Source organism: Chiloscyllium punctatum, chromosome 15 (assembly GCF_047496795.1).
Source record: "Chiloscyllium punctatum isolate Juve2018m chromosome 15, sChiPun1.3, whole genome shotgun sequence".
NCBI lineage: Eukaryota > Metazoa > Chordata > Chondrichthyes > Orectolobiformes > Hemiscylliidae > Chiloscyllium > Chiloscyllium punctatum.
The window spans coordinates 67,939,072-67,958,478 of record NC_092753.1 but is presented as its reverse complement, the minus strand read 5'-3'; the positions used below and the strand labels follow the sequence as shown (position 1 = coordinate 67,958,478).

Sequence of the window (19,407 nt, the reverse complement as noted above, 5' to 3'; positions counted from 1 at the left end):
CTGTTTCCGTGTTGTACGTCTCTGTGATTCTATGATTTTATGATGCTCTTCCAAGGTTCCTGTACTGGTTAGGATCCTTTTAATCAAGAATCAACCTGCTATTAGCTTCCGAGCTTGGCCTCACAAACAAAGCTTGTCTGTTTTTTCCATTTTGCCATAAGTTATTTAAAAGTCCACAACTCATTTCCAGCTCATAATTCAAAATTGATAAAAGACCAAAACTAAAAATAATGAAAGATCAGCCAGGTTTCTAACAATTTATAAAGTATGAGATAATCGGCTTGTTTACAAAATTTAAGCTCATTTCTTTATAGAAGCAATAGCTGAATGGATATAAAATTCGCTAAAGGATTTAGATAAGCATTAGGTGTGGTGTTTTGGTAAGGCAAATCAAGACAGGACTTGCAGTTAATGGTAGGGCCTTGGGGAGTGTTGCTGAGCAAAGGGACCTTGGGGTGCAGATTCATAATTTCTTGAAGGTCGAGTCACAGGTAGGCAAGGTAGTGAAGGAGGCGTTTGGTACACTTGCTTTCATTGGTCAGTGCATTGAGTATAGGAGTTGTGATGGAAAAGTACAGCAGATCAGGCACCCTGCCTCTATTCCTGATGAAGGGCTTTTGCCTGAAATGCCGATTTTCCTGCTGCTCGGATGCTGCCTGACCTGCTGTGCTTTTCCAGCACCACTCTAATCTAGACTCTGGTTTCCAGCTTCTGCAGTCCTTGTTTTGACCTATAGGAGTTGTGATGTCATTTTACAGCTTTACAGGACAATGGTTAGGCCACTTTGGAATACTGGGTTCAATTCTGCTCGCCCTGTTACAGGAAAGATGTTATTAAACTTGAAAGGCTGCACAAAAGATTTAAATGGATATTGCTGGAGTTGGATGGTTTGAGCTATAGGGAAGAGGCGGAATAGCCTGGGGATATTTTCGCTGGCGTGTTGAAGGCTGAGGGGTGACCTTATAGAGGTTTATAAAATCGTAAAGGGCATGGATAGGGTGAATAGCCAAGAGTGGAGGAGTCCAAAACTAGAGGGTGTAGGTTTAAGGTGAGAGGGGCAAGATATAAAATGGACTTAAGGGGCAACGTTTTCATGCAGAGAGTGGTGCGTGTATGGAATGAACTTCCAGAGGAAGTGGTGGAGGTTGGTGCAATTGTAGTATTTAAAAGATATCTGGATGGGTATATGAATAAGAAGGGCTTAGAGGGATATGGGCCTGATTGGCTTGGGATATCTGTTTGGCATGGATGTTGAACCGAACGGTCTTTTTCTGTGCTGTACAACTCTATGACTCTATGACAGACAGTAGACATGGAAAGTTATTAGTCAGATCTGAAGCAAATTTGCTTTGGTGATCCTCAAAGGTCAATAATGAGAATAAGGGCTATTCATGGTATATATTAATAACATGGGTTTGAATATACAAGGAATAATTTCACACTTTGCAGATGGTGCAAACTCAGAATCATACTTACCATGGAGGAGAATTATAACATAACTAAGAAATATATAAACAGATGAAGTGGGTAGACACAGCAGATGAAATTAATGCAGTAAAGTTCACTGTGATTAATTTTAATGGGAAGAATGAGAAACACATTACAAATTAAATATACAATCTATGAAGTAGAGAAACAAAACAGCCTTTGAGGAGTGGAAAGATTTGAAGGCTGTTAAAAAAACTAGAATATTTGGCCTTATTAATAGAGTTTAGAATAGATAAGCAAGGAGCTTATGCTAAACATTTATAAAACTTTGCTAAGGATCCAGATGATATCTAATTCTGGTACATTAGGAAGGCCATACACTGTCAGGATAGGTTTGATAGAAATGTACCAGTGATGAAAGACTAAAGGTGTTGGGATTGTTTTCCTTTGAACTGAGAAGATTGAGGGGAGATTTGACAGAGACGTTCAAAATTATATGGGATTTTAATAATGTTAAGGAACAACTGTCTTAAATAGCAGAACAGTTGCTGACCAGAGAAGGCATTTTAAGGTTGTTGAAAAATAACTACCTAAAATGGAGTGGAATGCATTGCTTGTTGGAGAATGAAAGGAGATTTCATAATAACTTTCAAAAAGCAATTCACTAGAGACTTGAAATGGAAACATTTGTAGGGCTATGGGAAAGGAGTTTAGCGGTAGATTAATCTGTTGGTTCTTCCAAAAGACAGGTGCAGTGAATCAAATGACCACCTCCTGTGCTTTTGATAAGGCCTCACATGGGAAATTGTTAGCAAAGCCCCATGCGATCCAAGGAAATTTGGTAAATTGGATATACAGTTGGCTGCCTGACATGAAGCACAGGGTGATGATGGAGTGGTGTTTATTTGATTGAAAGTCTGTGTCCAGTGGGCTCCACTGCCTCAGTTTTGGGACCCTTGCTGTTTGTAGTTTAAATAAATGCTTCAGATGTCATTGTGTAGGAGGGTTGATCAGGAAGTTCGCAGAGAAATTGGAGGGTTGTAAATAATGAGGAGGATAACCTTGGATTAGAGGAGGATATAAATGGGCTGCATATATGGCCTTATCAGTGGCATAACCAGATGGGCCAATGGGCTGAGAAGTGGCAGATGGAATTTAATTCAGATAAATGCGAGGTGCTGCGTTTTGGGAAAGTGAATCTTAGCAGGATTTATACACTTAATGATAAGGTCCTAGGGAGTGTTGCGGAACAAAGAGACCTTGGAGTGCAGGTTCATAGCTCCTTGAAAGTGGAGTTGCAGGTAGATAGGATAGTGAAGAAGGTGTTTGGTATGCTTTCTTTTATCGGTCAGAGTATTGAGTACAGGAGTTGGGAGGTCATGTTGCAGCTGTACAGGACATTGGTTAGGCCACTGTTGGAATATTGTGCGCAATTCTGGTCTCCTTCCTATCGGAAAGATGTTGTGAAACTTGAAAGGGTTCAGAAAAGATTTACAAGGATGTTGCCAGGGTTGGAGGATTTGAGCTATAGGGAGAGGCTGAACAGGCTGTAGCTGTTTTCCCTAGAGTGTCAGAGGCTGAAGGGTGACCTTACAGAGGTTTACAAAAACATGGATAGCGTAAATAGGCAAAGTCTTTTCCCTGGGGTCAGGGTGTCCAGAACTAGAGGGCATAGGTTTAGGTTGAGAGGGGAAAGATATAAAAGAGACCTAAGGGACAACATTTTCACACAGAGGGTGGTACGGTATGGAAATGAGCTGCCGGAGGAAGTCGTGGAGGCTGGTACAATGCAACATTTAAGAGGCATTTGGATGGGTATATGAATAGGAAGAGTTTGGAGGGATATGGGCCGGGTGCTGGCAGGTGGGACTAGATTGGGTTGGGATATCTAGTCGGCATGGACGGGTTGGACCGAAGGGTCTGTTTCCATGCTGTACATCTCTATGACCCTAAGTGGAATTCAATCCTGATAAATGTGAAGTAATATATTTGGCAGGTCAAACAAGGCAGGGGAATACATGATGAATGGTAGGACATTGGGAGGTACCAAAGATCAGAGGAACCTTGGCTTACATGTCGATCAGTCCCTTAAGGTATGGATAAAGTGGGTAAGAAGGCTATGGCATTCTTATATTTATTTGTCAAATCCTTTAGTTTAAGAGCAGCGAGGTTATGCTGGAACTGTATAAAATGTTGGTTAGGCCACAATTAGAGTACAGTATTGTGTACAGTTCTGGAATTGATGTTATAGGAGCACTTTAAAAGCGCTGGAGAAGGTGCAGAGGAAATGTTCTATGGATGGAGTGTTTCAGTTATGAAGAGAAATTGGGTAGACTGAGGTTGTTTTCTTCACAGTAGAGGACACAAAGGTGTTTGAGATAGATTAAATTATGAGGGCCATAGATAGCATAGACGGAGGAAACTTCCCTTTGATGGAGGGATCAGTGACCAGGAGGCATAGACTTAAACGGCAGAGATTTAAAGGAGATGTGAGGATAATCTTTTTCATCCAAAGGTTGGTGGGAATCTGGAACTCACTGCCTGTAAGGATGATAGAGGCAGAAATCTTCAACACACTTAAGAAGAATTTAGATGTGCATTTGTGATACCAAGACATGCAAGGCTATGGGCCAAGTGGGAAAATTGGCTTAGAATAGTTGGGTGGTTGTTTTTGACTGACTCAGACCAAAGGGCTTTTTTTTGTGCTGCAGATCTCCATGGCTGTATATGCAGCAACATATATTGATTCTGTCCAGGTGTTGTTAAAATTATCAAATTTATTTTCAGATTTGACCATGATTATGTCCTTTTTTCCCTCCACAACATCCATCACCCCTCTGCAACATGTGTGCTCTTTCAATTCCAGCATCTTGTGAATTCCCAGTTTTAATTCCTCCTCAGTTGTGGCTGTGCCCTGAGCTGCCTAGACTCTAAGCTCTACAATTTCCATCTTAAACCTGTCTGCTTCCTTCTTTATAAGATGAGCCTTATAAAACTAGTGTTCTTGATAACGTTTTTCGTCCCTTGGTGGTATATTAGCTTAGCTGCTCAGTCGTAAACTTTGTTCGGTAATGCTTCTGTTGAAGCACTACTAGACATCTTATTATATTAAAGCTAGTATTCACATGTTTTGTAGTGGAGCAGTAACCAAAAATGAATGGATCAAGTTTCACTTGTTTATTTTACCAAGTCTTGATGTCGATTTCATCTTGTAGTGTTAGTGTGTTTAGACTGTGTATCAAATCAGATTTTGAGTACCCAGACTAAACTGAGTTGTCAACAAATCATCACTTTAAAAGTATAAACTTGGGCTTCGCGGGCATAGATCTTGTATCGTGTTCAAATGAGGAAGGGAGAACGTGAAGTAAAATACATGAAAAGTCTTAATTTTATAATTTTACACTCATACTGACATGAGAGGGCACCACAATTCTATCTGTTCCTGAGTTTTACTCAAATATTTAATAGAAACTGGAGTAGCTTATTTAGTATGTGCAATCTGTTTTGTCATTTAGTACAGTGTAGACCAAGTTTGATCTGTAAATTAAATCCATTTTTTGCCTTTGCTCACTATCCTTTATTACCTTAACTGCAATTTCCGTTGTGAGACTTCTAATTACCCAGAGTCCACAGTGTTTTGAAGGAAAGAATTCTACATTTCTGCTCCCCCATTTGTGAGAAAGTGTTTTCTGATGGCCGAGATAGCCTAACTTTTTTTTGTATATCCACACATTTGTGATTCTCCTACTTTCTTTCTACTCTGTTGAGTCCTGCTGACATTTTTCTTTATTTTTAAGTACAGGTACTGTTCAGTTAAGTGTTATATATTAACTTACGTATGAATCAAAACTCAGTGGTATAATATCTGTCAAAAGAATAAATGGCTTAGTTTCAGCCATCCACTGATATTGCTTTTGAGGCTCAGATCATTGTCAAGGTTGACATGGGGAATCATTGCCATTTCTCAATGACACAACATGTTACAATACTGTCATCCACTTTTTTGTACCGGTTCAAATGACTATATACTTTCATATATGTTTTTAAAAGGATTTTTATGTGATCTTTTCATTCAGAGTTAATTCACAATTCATGGTGAAGTTGTACTATTATTAAACTATATGTTTTTCCTTGCTTTCAGATTAACTGTAATGCACAAAACTCAAGTGATACTAGGTAAGAAATGTGCTTGTATATCTCTTGATGGATATCAGCAATGAATAAATAACAAATATTGCAGTTCACTGAAAGCTGAATTACATGATTTGTGATAACCAAGTGTCTTAATATCCAGGGCTAAGCAAAAAAATCTGCAGATGTTGGACATATTTACTGAATATGGGGAAACAAAGGTGGCACAGTGGTTAGCACTGCTGCCTCACAGCGCCAGAGACCCGGGTTCAATTCCCGCCTCAGGCGACTGACTGTGGAGTTTGCACATTCTCCCCGTGTCTGCGTGGGTTTCCTCCGGGTGCTCCGGTTTCCTCCCACAGTCCAAAGATGTGCAGGTCAGGTGAATTGGCCATGCTAAATTGCCCGTAGTGTTAGGTAAGGGGTAGATGTAGGGGTATGAGTGGGTTGCGCTTCAGCGGGGCGGTGTGGACTTGTTGGGCCGAAGGGCCTGTTTCCACACTGTAAGTAATCTAATCTAAAAAAGGGTAATGATCAATAGTAATAGTTTTACTCATATAACATTACGAGTAGAGAACTTCAAGGGCTAGAAATTATGGGATCTTTGGGATGACATGATAGTCCTCTTGATGAAGGGCTCTTGCCCAAAACGTTGATTTTCCTGCTGCTTGGATGCTGCCTGACCTGCTGTGCTTTTCCAGCACTATTGTCATCTTGACTCTAATTTCCAGCATCTGCAGTCCTCACTTTCACCATGGTGGCTCAGTAGTTAGCACCGCTGTCTAACAGCACCAGGAACCTGGGTTGACTCCACTGTCAGGCGACTATCTGTGTGGGGTTTGCACCTTCTCCTCGTATCTGCCTAGGTTTCCTCTGAGTGCTCCAGTTTTCCCCCCCACATCCAGAAATGTGCAGGTTAGTTGAATTGGCTTGACTAAATTGTCAGTAGTGTTCAGGAATGTTCAGGCTACATAGGTTAGCCATGGGAAATGCAGGGTGACAAGGATAGGGTAGGAGGCTGGGTCGAGCTGGGATGTTCTTCAGACAGTTGGTGTAGACTCAATGGGTCTAATGGCCTACTTCCACATTAAGGAATCTACAATTCTTTGCTGTGCATAGTCATTTTAAGTGATTTGAATAAACTATTTAAAAATTATAAATATCCACTCGTCAGATTATGTTAAGAAGTAGGATGATGATAGAAATTAAATCAAAAAAATGCGAAGCTTTAATAGTGCATAAAATGAATCACAAATGGAAGTGTATTTGCGGCAAGGCTTACAAATGTAAATTACTTGTTATTGGATTATTTTTATGTCTCAATCAGTAAAATGAAAGCTCAAAAGCACAAACAAAATTATCAGTTTTGTGATTTCTATTCAAAAATTCAGCCTGTAATTTTTTTTTACTACTTTTCTGTTTTAGTTTAAGCTTCTTCTGTGTGAAGCTAGCTGATTTGTGTTTCTCCCCTAATTAAGCCAATTTTATCAAACTTTTAAAAATGCTGTGTGCGCCCAGGAGCCTGACCACTCATGACTGCTGTTAAAAAGAATACCTATTTAAAGAAATATATGAGAGTTTCTTGGATTGATTCAGGAATTTTAACCAACAAATAGTTTAGCTATACAAAGGGCAAGGTCAGTGGTTCATTGCCAGAATTGTCCTGAATGTATTGAGAAATTCAACAACAAACCTCTTAATTTTATCCTAGGATAAAACGTGTGCTTGAAGCAAACAATGAAGATTTCCGCCCTAAAAGAGGTAATAAATCTTTAGTGTTTATTTATTTTAGCTATTTATGGAAGATTTGAGTGCTAATATTCAATGCAGCAATTGTGTTTATAAGTATTCCTCTTCAACAGACAATCTCAGAGATAGCAGATGCCAGACATCAATTGTTGTCAGCTACCATTGAGTATGGTATCATAAATATTGTGGTATTCCAGTTGGAAGGCACCCACTTTGAATATTCAGTATTGCATTCTGTTAAAAAAAATTATAGATTATGAATCTACAGTTGTTCTTAGTCTTCACACTGAAATTCTGAAATAGTTTGGCCTGATTGGTTATTGCACCTAATCAAAGACCATGGAACATAGAACAGTACAGCATAATACAGGCCCTTCAGCCCTCGATGTTGTGTCGACCTTTTATCCTATTTTAAAATCAATCTAATCTACATACCCTACATTTTACTTTCATCCATGTACCTATCTAAGAGTTGCTTAACTATTTCGTGCACCCACCACTTTCTGCGTAAAGAACCTACTTCTGATATCTGCTCTAAACCTCCCTCCAATCACTTTAAAATTATGCCCTCTCATGACAGCCATTTCCACTCTGGGAAAAAAGTCTCTGGCTATCCACTCTATCTATGCCTCTCATTATCTTGTACACTTCTATCAAGTTACCTCTCATCCTTCTTTGCTCCAATGAGAAAAGCCCTAGCTCCCTCAACCTTTCTTCATAAGACACGCCCTCCAGTCCAGGTAGCATCCTGATAAATCTCCTCTGCACTCTCTTTAAGCTTCGACATCCTTCCTATAATGAGGCAACCAAAACTGAACACAATAGTCCAAGTGTAATCTAACCAGGGCTTTTTAGAGCTACAGTGTAACCTTGCGACTCTTAAACTCAGTCCCCCTGCTAATGAAAGCCAACACGCCATACACCTTCTTAACAACCCTATTAACCTGGGTGGGACCTTTGAGGGATCTATGGATTCCTTTGTTCCTCCACACTGCCAAGAATCCTGCCTTTAACCATGTAATCTGCATTCAAATTTAACTTTCCAAAATGAATCACTTCACACTTTTCCAGGTTGGACTCTATTTTGCAGCCCAGCTGTGCATCCTGTCACTGTTTCGTTGGAACCTACAACAGCCCTCCACACTATCCATAACTCCACCAATCTTCATGTCATTGGCAAGCTTACTAACCCACCCATCCACTTCCTCATCCAAGTCATTTATAAAAATCACAAAGAGCAGAGGTCCCGGACAGATCCATGTGGAACACCACTGGTCACTGAGCTCCAGACTAATACTTTCCATTTACTACCACCCATCTGTCTTCTGTGGGCCAGCTAATTCTGTAGCTAGACAACCAATGCTGTCTGTACCCCGTGCCTCCTTACTTTCTGAATGAAGCTTCCATGGGGAACTCTATCAAATACCTTGCTAAAATCCATAAACACCACATCCACTGCTCTCCCTTCAGTGTGTTTGTCAATAATTTCAATAAGCCTTGTGAGTCATGACCTGGCCCTCACAAAGCCATGCTGTCTATCTCTAATCAAGCTATGCTTTTCCAAATAATCATAAACCCTGTATCTCAGAATCCTATCCAATAATTTGCCTACCACTGACTGCTCTGTATTTCCCAGGGTTATCTCTACTCCCTTTCTTGAACAATCCAATCCTCCCTCCAATCATCTGGGAATACTCTAGTGGATAGTGAGGACGTAAAGATGATAGCCAAAGGCGCAGCAATCTCTTCCCTCACTTCCTATAAAACCTAGGGTATATCCCGTCTGGTGCAGAGGGCTTATCTATCCTCATGTTTTTCAAAGTTTCCAGCACATCCTCCTTCTTAGCATCAACCTGTTTGAGCATATCAACCTGCTTTGCGCTGACCTCATAAAGGACTTCCTCCAAGTCCAGAGGCAAGTTCCCTCCACTATCCCTGATTGGTCCTACCCTCACTCTGCCGTCCTTTCATTCCTCACATAAGTGTAGAACACCTTGGTTTTTTTCTTAATCCTACCTGCCAAGACTTTTTCATGCCCCCTTCTTGCTCTCCTAAGTCCATTCTTAAGTACCTTCCTGGCTACCTTGTAACCCTGTAGAGCCCTGTCTAATCCTTGCCTCCTCAACCTTAAGAAAGTTTTCTTCTTCCTCTTAACTAGGTATTCTACATCTCTTGTCATCCAAGTTCCTTCACCCTACAATCTCTTCCTTGCCTCAGTGATACAAACCTGTCCAGTCCTGCAGCAGGTGGGTGGCACGGTGGCGCAGTGGTTAGCACTGCTGCCTCACAGTGCCAGAGACCAGGGTACAATTCCCACCTCAGGCGACTGACTGTATGGAGCTTTCACATTCTCCCTGTGTCTGCGTGGGTTTCCTCCAGGTGCTCCAGTTTCCCCCCACAGTCCAAAAATGTGCAGGTTAGGTGAATTGGCCATGCTAAATTGCCCGTAGTGTTAGGTGAAGGGGTAAATGTAGGAGAATGGGTCTGGGTGGGTTGCACTTCAGCGGGTCGTTGTGGACTTGTTGAGCCGAAGGGCCTGTTTCCACACTCTAAGTAATCTAAATAACCTCCATGTTTCTGTCATGCATTTCCCTGAGAACATCTGCTCCCAATTTATATTCCACAGTTCCTGCCTAAAAGCATTGTAATTTTCCCTCCCTCAATTAAATACTTTCCCACACAATCTGTTTCTATCCCTCTCCTTGACTGTAGTGAAGGTCAGGAAGTTATGATCACTGTCACTGAAATGCTCTCCTAGCGAGCGATCTGACACTTGACCTGGTTCATTGCCAAGCACCAAACCCAATATGGCCTCCCCTCTAGTTGGCCTATCAAATATTGAGTCAGGAATCCTTCCTGGACACACCAAACAAAATATGCTCCATCCAAATTATTTGCACCAAGGAAGTTCCAATCAATATTAGGGAAGATGAAGTCATCCGTGACAACAACCCTGTTACTTCTGCACCTTTCCAAAATCTGCCTCCCTGTTACTTCTGCACCTTTCCAAACTCTGCCTCCAAGTGTGCTCCTCGGAGTCTCTTGAGGGGTCTGTGGAAAACTCCCAATAAAGTGACTGCTCCTTTCATTTTCCTGACTTCCACCCATACTGACTCTCTAGACAAACCCTCCTCGACAATCTCCCTTTCTGCAGCTGTTATACTATCCCTGATTAGCAATGCCATTCCTCTACCTCTTTTACCTCCCTCCCCATTCCTTTTGGAACATTTAAACACCAGAATATCCAACAACCATTCTTGCCCCTGTGATATCCAAGTCTTCGTATTGGCCACAACATCATAGCTCCAAGTACTGATCCATGCTCTAAATGCATCACCCTATTCCTGACATTTCTTGCGTTAAAATAGACACATTTCAACCTACCACATTGACTTCAACTTTGCCATATCAGCTGTCTGTCCTTCCTCACAGACTCTCTGCATGTTGTATCTGCCTGTTCACCAGATATCCCATCCTCTGATCTATAGTTCCGGTTCCAATCCCCCTGCCAAACTCGTTTAAACCCTCCCGAAGACCTCTCGCAAACCTCCCACCCAGGATATTGGTGTCCCTCCAGTTCCTCCTTGTACAGGTCCCACCTTCGCCTGTAAGTATCCCAATAATATACATATCTGAAGCCCTTCTTACCAGCTCTTCAACCACCTGTTCAGCTGCACTCGCTCTCTGCTCCTAGCCTTAATATCCCGTGGCATGTATAGCAATCCTGAGATTACTACTCTGCTCGTCCTGCCTTCTCGCTTCCAACGTAAATCCCTATATTTACTTTTTAGTTCCTCATCCCTTTTCCTAGCTATGTCATTGGTACTGATGTGTACCACGACTTCTGGCTGCTCACCCTCCCCCTTAAGAATCCTATAAACTCAATCCAAGACATCCCTGACCCTGGCACCTGGGAGGCAATGTACCATTCGGAAATCTCGTTCACAACCACGGAATCTCCTGTCTGTTTCTCTAATCATTGAATCTCCTATCACTATCACTCTCCTATTCTCCCCTTCCCTTCTGGGCCACAGAGCCAGAGACCTGGCCACTGTGACTTTCCCCTGGTAGATCGTCCCCCCCAATAGTATCCTAAGCGATATACTTATTATTGAGAATAACGGCCACAAGGGATCCCTGCATTGTCTGCCTATTCTCTTGTCCTTCCCTGACAGTCACCCAGCTACCATTATTGGGTAACTTGGGTGTGACTACCTCCCTATAACTCCTCTCTACCACCCCCTCAGCCTCATGAATGATCTGAAGTTCATACAGCTCCTGTTGCAGTTCCCTAATGCAGTCTGTGGAGAGCTGGAGTTGGGTGCATTTTTTGCAGATGAAATTAGCAGGGGACTAATGGTGACCCTAATGGTGACACTAATGGTGACCCTTACCTCCCACATCCTGCCAGAGGATCATGCAACTGCCCTCGCTTCCATCCCCTCTGCTCTGAATTACAAAAAAGAGATTAAAAAGCCTTACCTTACCAGAGTTTTTTTTTGGTTAGAGGAGAAGAACGGGTAGGAGACACTACACATGTAGTGTTTCAGGTTTAGCCACTGTCTCATTATATTAGTTCACTTACCCAACAGTCCCCATGTCTGCTTCCGCTCCTGTTCATCCTTCACTCCACTGATTCATGAGGTAGATATCTAATATTCTAATTTACCTTCCTGGCTGGCCTCACAACACTTTTTTGCCTCAATTTATTTAAAAACCCAGTGCAAAGATTGTGCGATCAGTTGTAATGTTAGCCTGATCCTCAGATACACGGGAACTGAACTGTGATACTCTGTTGTCCTAGGACCCTTGACTGACACAGCTGCTTCCCCTCTGTCCTCAATCCAGAGTAACATAACTGCCCATTAACTGGCATTTTTGATTAGCCAGCACCACCCATTCCCCAAGAATGCTGGGTAACAAAAATGCCACTTTAGCATCATGGAAAATTTACTGCACAGGAAAAGGTCATTTGGCCTCTGTGCCTGAGCCAATCAAATAATGAGGCTTCCAGTCTGATCCCACTTTCGAGCATTTAGTCTATAGCCCTTCATGTTATGTCACTTGAGGTACAAAGACATACACTCCTTTTGAATGAGTCAAAGATTTCTGTCTTTCTTGTCTTTACGACCATGAGTTCTGCTGCTTTCTGAGTGTAAATGTTTTTCCTTATTTCCCTTCTAATCCTTCTACCAATCATATGAAACCTAGACCCCTAGCTTTCTCCTAATGTGTAACTAAGCCCTATTAATCCATTCCCTCCATTTCTTATAATTCTATACATCTAAATCAAATCTATCTTTATCCTTCTCTCTTCTGAGGAAAATAATCCCATCTTATTTAATCTTTTCTCACAGTTGTATATTCAAGCCCTGGAAAACTCCTGATAAATCTACTCTGTACCCTGTTTAGTGCAATTACATCCTTTCTGCGCACATACTCGAGTTGTGGTCCAACAAATGATTTATAGGGTTCCAATATAAACTCCCTGCCCATACATTCTGTATCTTAGAAACGATTTGATATGTCTGAACGACATTATCAACTTGATCTACCACCTTCAGGGATCTGTAAAAATCCACTCCCAAGTTTCCCCACTAACCCTGCAATTCTCAGTACTCTCTTATTTCCTATGTATTCCTTTGCCTTGTTTGATCCTACCCAAATAGTTCACCTCACACTGATCCAGTCCAATGATATTCATATAGATTGTAAGATTTTAAAATGTTAGTTTTGTTTTGCTATTCCTTTATGGGATGTAAATGTCTCTGTCTTGACCATTATTTGTTGTCCATTCCTAATTGTTGTTGCACTGAATGGTTTGCAAGGCCATTTCAGAGGACGATTAAGAGTCAGCAAAATTGTGTCATGTGTTGGCCAGACTAGGTAAGGATAACAGATTTCCTTCGCTAACAAACCTTAGTGAGCCAGATGGGTTTTTACAACAATCAGTGATAGTTGCCATTGTCAGTGTTACTGAACCTAGCTTTACATTGCAGATTTATTCATTGGAATTTTAAAGAAATGAATAAATCTTCCTAAAGCACTAGCCAGGTCTTCTGGATTTCAAATCCAATGACATTAGTACCATATCACAATTCCCCCTTGTGGGATGGAATGCTTTGACATCTCATTACATTGAATAAAATAGATGGTTTCTTTCACAGTTAGTGCTGTCATCAGTTCACATGGAGGTCTGTTTAAAATCTTGGAAAACATTTTGACATTTATTAATCATCTAACTGGAAAAAGAAGTGAACTACCTTTGGTAGTGTCTTGGTCTTTTTGATAAGATGCAGCATGTACATGAGCTGGGGCAGACAACATCATATCCTGAAAAAAGCCCAGAAATGTACCCATCCTTGGCACTGCACATTTCTTAGTACTCTTGCAATCTTGACATCTGTTTAATGTTCAATTTGTATTTATTTTATTATTGAAAATAATGTGAACACAAGACCCTTAGGTTAGTTGGACAAATGTTGTGTTGTGAATGCATCTTAGAAAAAAGATTAAAGTTACAAAATATAGTTATTTTTCCATCAGATTGCATTCATCATACACTGTGGGTGTTCCCAAAGTTGTGTACACTGCAGAGAAACAGAAATCTCCTAAGGACAGATTGACTAGATTCTAAATCTATGTAGCAAAAGCTGAATTAGGCCACTTAATCACAAATATTATTTATGTCAGTCTGCTTGAGAACTCAGGCTTCCATGATAGAATGTGCAGAATGCTCCTTTGTTAGTCCTAAACGTTTATCATCAAAATAATAAAATAAAATGCAGTGAAAATGGTAACATGACAATCAGAGCCATAGAAGATAAAATTCCCTAATTATGAGTATGTTTTGTTATAACAAACCTATGCCTTGACAAGATGGAATCATTCCACAAGCACAGTTATGAGTAAGAGGATCAAAATTCAGTCTTAACTGCTTCTTGATGTAGATGGTTAAAAATCACACAGCACCAGGTTATAGTCCCAACAGATTTATTTGGAAGCACTAGCTTTTGGAGTGCTGCTCCTTCATCCAATTGATGTAGATGGAAATAGAGCAGCATTTTGGTAAATATTAAGCTGTCATCTGATGTGACACGCAACCAAAGAAACAAATTAAATGAGACTTAGCAAAGATTTGTTTGGAAATTACTTTCATGCCACCCAGAAACCACAACAGATGAAGAATTATGAGAATATAAGGCCTTTGACCTCTTGTTTCCGTTTTGCTGTTCTGTTATATCATGGGCGGTTCTGTATCTCAACTCTGTTACTTGCCTTTGTTCCAAATCCCCTTCGTTAAAAAAAAGTTAAAATGATCTGATATTAATGGTGCATTGGGGCAAGAGTTCCAGATTTCCACTTTGTTTTGCATGCAAGTTACTTCCTGATTTCACTTTCTAATATGTTATTTGTAATTTTGATAGTGTGCCCTCTTGTTAAGTATTCTTCCACCACTGTGCCCACCCAATCAAATCTTTTGATCGTGTAAAATGTAGTAATTCTGATAGAGTCTGACCAATGCTCTACACAAGTAAAGCAAGTTGCTGCACCTTTGTATTTCAACCCCCTGAGAAAAAAAACACAACGTTCCATTAATCTACTTGCAAAAGTTTTTGGTAATTTGTTGCACATTAGCACCTTAATCCCTTTACTTCCCCCACAGGTCCTAATCTTTCACATGCGCGAAGAGTGATTGTTTGAAACTAAAGCTGGGAAAATTAAATTCTAAGTTTTACGTGAGTTCTATCTTACAATGCAGGGCAGGAATAGCCTGTGATGTAAGAAGATTAACCTTTGAGATTTTTGGAGTATGGATTTCTAAAAAAAAAATTGACACTTGCTAATTTATTGCTACATTAAAAAAGTTTGGACAATTAACTAGCAGAAGTGAAATATTTGATCTTCATAAACTGTAAGCATCTTTACATGTACAGAATTTTGTCCGAAATAAAGATTGCAGCTTAGAAAGTAACCTTCGGAAATTAAAGGAATTTAAAAATCATACCTAAGTGATTAAAAGTTCATGATATTAAGAAAGAAGATCATGTGGAGTTCCTCAAACATTGCTCAGTTATGGGCTATACAAATTCTTGAAACCGTTGTTGAAATAAAATTAGATACTTCCATAACTTATTAAAATAGGTGATAATTCCAAAAGATTGCTAAATTGTCATATTAGGGTGGCCTGTTTAATTTGAAGAAAGTGAGGACTGCAGATGCTGGAGATCAGAGTCAAAGAGTGTGGTGCTGAAAGAGCACAGTTGGTCAGGCAGCATCCTGCTTCTCAGATGCTGCCTGACTGGCTGTGCTTTTCCAGCACCACACTCTGTGGCATGTTTAATTTGACATGCACCAGAGCTCCGAATTTAGCACAAAAGTGAAACATCATTTAAACTGAAAATAAATTCATATATTTCTTTTGTGCTATAATCTACTGCAGTAATGTCCATCATATATCTGCTGGTAGTTGCAGTAGGAATCTCACTTCCTTCTGTCACTGACGTGCGGAAAGTTAGACCCAATTATGGTTTTCAAATTCTGGACCAATATTATGCCACCTGTTCACTGGATAGAAAAGCAGTGTAACTGTTGATGAAAAGGAGCATCTTTCCCTAGCTTACTATTCTGGTTTCTTCACTGGCTTTTGAGACCAAATCACAGATCTATAGAGACAAATATTACTCGCACATCAATCTGAATTGAAACTCTTCTTTCCCCTTCTTTTCGGGTATGTTTTGCCTCTAAGTGGGAGGACAACAATATACTATTCCAATTAGTTTCTCTATATCTTAGCTGCTGGAAGACGAAATTTACATTCATTTTCGATATCAAATTGAGACAAAGATTGTCCAACTCTTCCTATTTTAGGAGTGCTCAATTCAAATGACTGTTAAGGATTTGACTCCAAACCCTGGTGCACAAATATGACCATTGGAGAAATCATGAGAAGCTGTTTGAGCAGCAGAAAATGCTTTGGCTTTCAGAAATTTTTTTGATAATGATATTTATTCAGCTGAAATAGTATGTCTGACTGAAATTGGAGTTTCTGGCAGCAAAAATGTTCTTCTTCGAGCTATTCATTCTATATACTTTCCGGCCATCTCATTTACACTGTAATATATCCTCACTGGGAGCATAAACAGTGATCATTTGACTGTGCCCAACTTTCCTGTCCAATATAAAACTGAAACAGATACCTTCATAAAGAAATTTTACAATAGGATTAATTGTGACCATATCAAATCACAATGGAGCCAGTTTACACCTTACTTAAGTTGCATTCTTTCCACTGTTATATTTTGAGATCTGGGTCATCGTGTAATTTGAAAATTTGGTGACTTCTGTCGTCCAGCTGCAATATTCTGCTACAGCAGATGAAGTCTTAAATTTAGCTTTATCATTGAATTGGTAAATTAGGTGACCTTCCTACATTTTGAAGCACTAAAGTTAATCAAAAAAGGTAATTTTACCAGTGCCTCTGGAGGCAGCCATATTACATAAGCAATAAAATGTTTCATGTAGCAGCAGGCTGAATGTATCCATATGGCCCAGTGATAAAATCTCCCGTGCTCATTGGCAGAAGTTTGTGAACAGAGGCCTACACTACAAGGCCTCTGAAAAGACTGCGCAAAGCCAAGAAGGAAGCTCCACCAATGAAGAAACCAGTGGTTGTCAGGACTCACCTTCAGGATATGGTTGTCCTCCCAGAGGTGGTTGGCAGTATGGTGGGGGTGTATAATGGCAAAATTTTCAAACAGATGAAATCAATGATTGACCAGTATCTCACAGAGTTCTCTATCACCTACAAGTCTATAAACACTCCTCCAGATTCATTCCTCTGAAGTAAACAGTTTGCAATGGAAATATGCAAATAAAACCTGTTTCAGTGCAATATCAAAACAATTCTCACATGGTACTGCACCAAGAGTAAGGTAGGGAAATAATGCTGTCAAAGGAATTAAATACAGGTTTACCAGTAGCACCAGCGATATGAATTTCAAATGGGATGAATTCCATAGCACAGCATCTCTGGATTTTACTGAGTCATGTCTTCCTTAAGCAGTTTTATAATAATAAATACCGCCTGCAGCATATGTCAATGACACCAAACCTGGAGGTGTGTGATGGACCACATAATAATTTGAAGATTTTATTATTTTAATCATTCATGGGATATGGCTGTCATGGGCTATGCTGGCAATTGTTGCCAATCTCTAATTGTCTTAGAAAAGGTAGTCATGAACTAATATTTTGAACCACTGAAGTCCTTTGAACATAGAGACTCCACAGTTTTGTCAGGAAGGGAGTTCCAGTGCTTTGACATAGCAACAATGAAGGAAAAATGATATGGTTCCAAGTCAAGATAGTGTGTGTCTTGGATAGGAGCTTGCAGATTATGAAGTTCCTGGCACCCGATTTCCTTGTCCTCCCAGGTGGTAGAATGTATGGATTTGTAAAGTGCTGTCAAAGGAGTGGTACACACTAGGTGGTACACACTGCTGCCACAGTGTATTGGCAAGGAAGGGAGTAAATATTGAAGGTGTTGCTTGGGATACTAATCAAGCAAACTGCAATGTCCTGGACTTTGTGAGTATTATAGGAGTTGAATTCATCCACACAAGTGGAGAGTATTCCATCATATGCTTAACTTGTGCCTTTAGATGATGAACAATGATTAAGGAGACAGGAAATGTTATTACTTGTTACAGCACTCCTAGATTCTGACCTGCTCCTGAAGCCACTGTATTTATATGACTCATCTATTTCGGTTTTTGGTTAACAACGTCCACCTTCCAAGATGTTGGTAATGGCAGATTCAGTGATAGTAAAGCTCATGAATATCAACGGATCATGGTTAAATTCTTTGTTGATAAAAATGTCATAGTCTGGCATTTGTGCAGCATAAGGTTACTTGTCACATATCAGCCTAGGTCTAGATGTTCTCCAGACCTTGCTCCATTTGTGCACGGACTGCCTCAGTATCTGAGGAGTCACATTATACTCCTGAACATTGTGCAATCATCACCCCATTTACAATCGAAGGAAGGTCATTGGTGAAGCATCTGATGATGGTTGGGCCTGGGACACTGCCCTGAAGACGTCCAAGAGTTGAAGATGACTAACCATCAACAACCACAGTCATGTTCCTTTGTACTAGATATGCTTCCAGCCAGTGGAGAGTTTTCACCCAGATTTCCATTGATCTCAGTTTCATTCACTGTTTGCTCAGTTCAGTACTGTCAGGGACAATCACTCACCTCATTTTTGGAGTTCACCCCTTTTGTCCATGTACAGATAAAGACTGTAGTGAGGTGAGGAGTTGAATAGCCTGTGCAGAACCCAAATTGAGCGTCAGTGAGTCCAGAAAGTCATATATCCAAATGTGCTGATGAAACAAATTTGGCTGCATTGGGCAAGTTGCATAAAATTGCAAATGGATATTGATAAACTAGGTGAATAGAACTGTGGCAGGTAGAATTTACGGTAAACAAGTTAGGCGTTATCCATTTTGAGCCAAAAAAGAATAAATGAGGACACTTTTTAGATGGTCTAAAGTTAAATACATTGGATGTCCAAAATGACTTGGCGATTCAGATACATAGATCTTGAAAATGCTGTGAACAGTTGCAGAAAATAATCAAGAAAGCTAACCTTTATATCTAGAGGACTGGAGTACAAGGACACAAAAGTTAAGCTGCAGTAATACAAAACCTTGGTAAGACTCCAATTGGAATACTTTGAGCAGGTCAGTTCACCACACGTTAGGAAGGACATTTTGGCCTTGAAGGGAGTACAACGTAGGTTTGCAGAAATAGTCCCTGGGCTACAGGGGTTACATTATGAGGAGAGATTTAACAAAGTAGACCTGTGTTCTCCAGAAATTAGAGGGTTAAGAGGTGTTCTGATCGAAGTTTTCAAGATACAGGAAAAGTCAGGGCAGATAAAGATGGACTAGTTCCACTGATTGTGGATTCTAGAACTAGGTGCCATAGTCTGAGAATTAAGGCAAGAGCATTCAGGAGAGATGTTAGGAAACACAAAAGATGGTAGATGTTTGGAGCTCTCTTCCTCAAATGACAGTAGTTGCTAGATCAG

General features: G+C 40.3%; 1 protein-coding gene across 2 annotated transcripts in view; it reads left to right on the top strand.

Annotated features, from left to right (window-relative positions):
* The window catches only part of LOC140486357 (E3 ubiquitin-protein ligase DZIP3-like), a 135,906-nt gene that overhangs the window by 10,537 nt on the left and 105,962 nt on the right, over positions 1–19,407 (top strand). For both annotated transcript variants that reach the window (XM_072585389.1, XM_072585388.1), the window contains exons 3-4: positions 5,570–5,604; positions 7,271–7,320. In XM_072585389.1, coding sequence (XP_072441490.1) covers positions 5,570–5,604; positions 7,271–7,320 — 85 coding nt within the window. The remainder of the gene's footprint in view (positions 1–5,569; positions 5,605–7,270; positions 7,321–19,407) is intronic.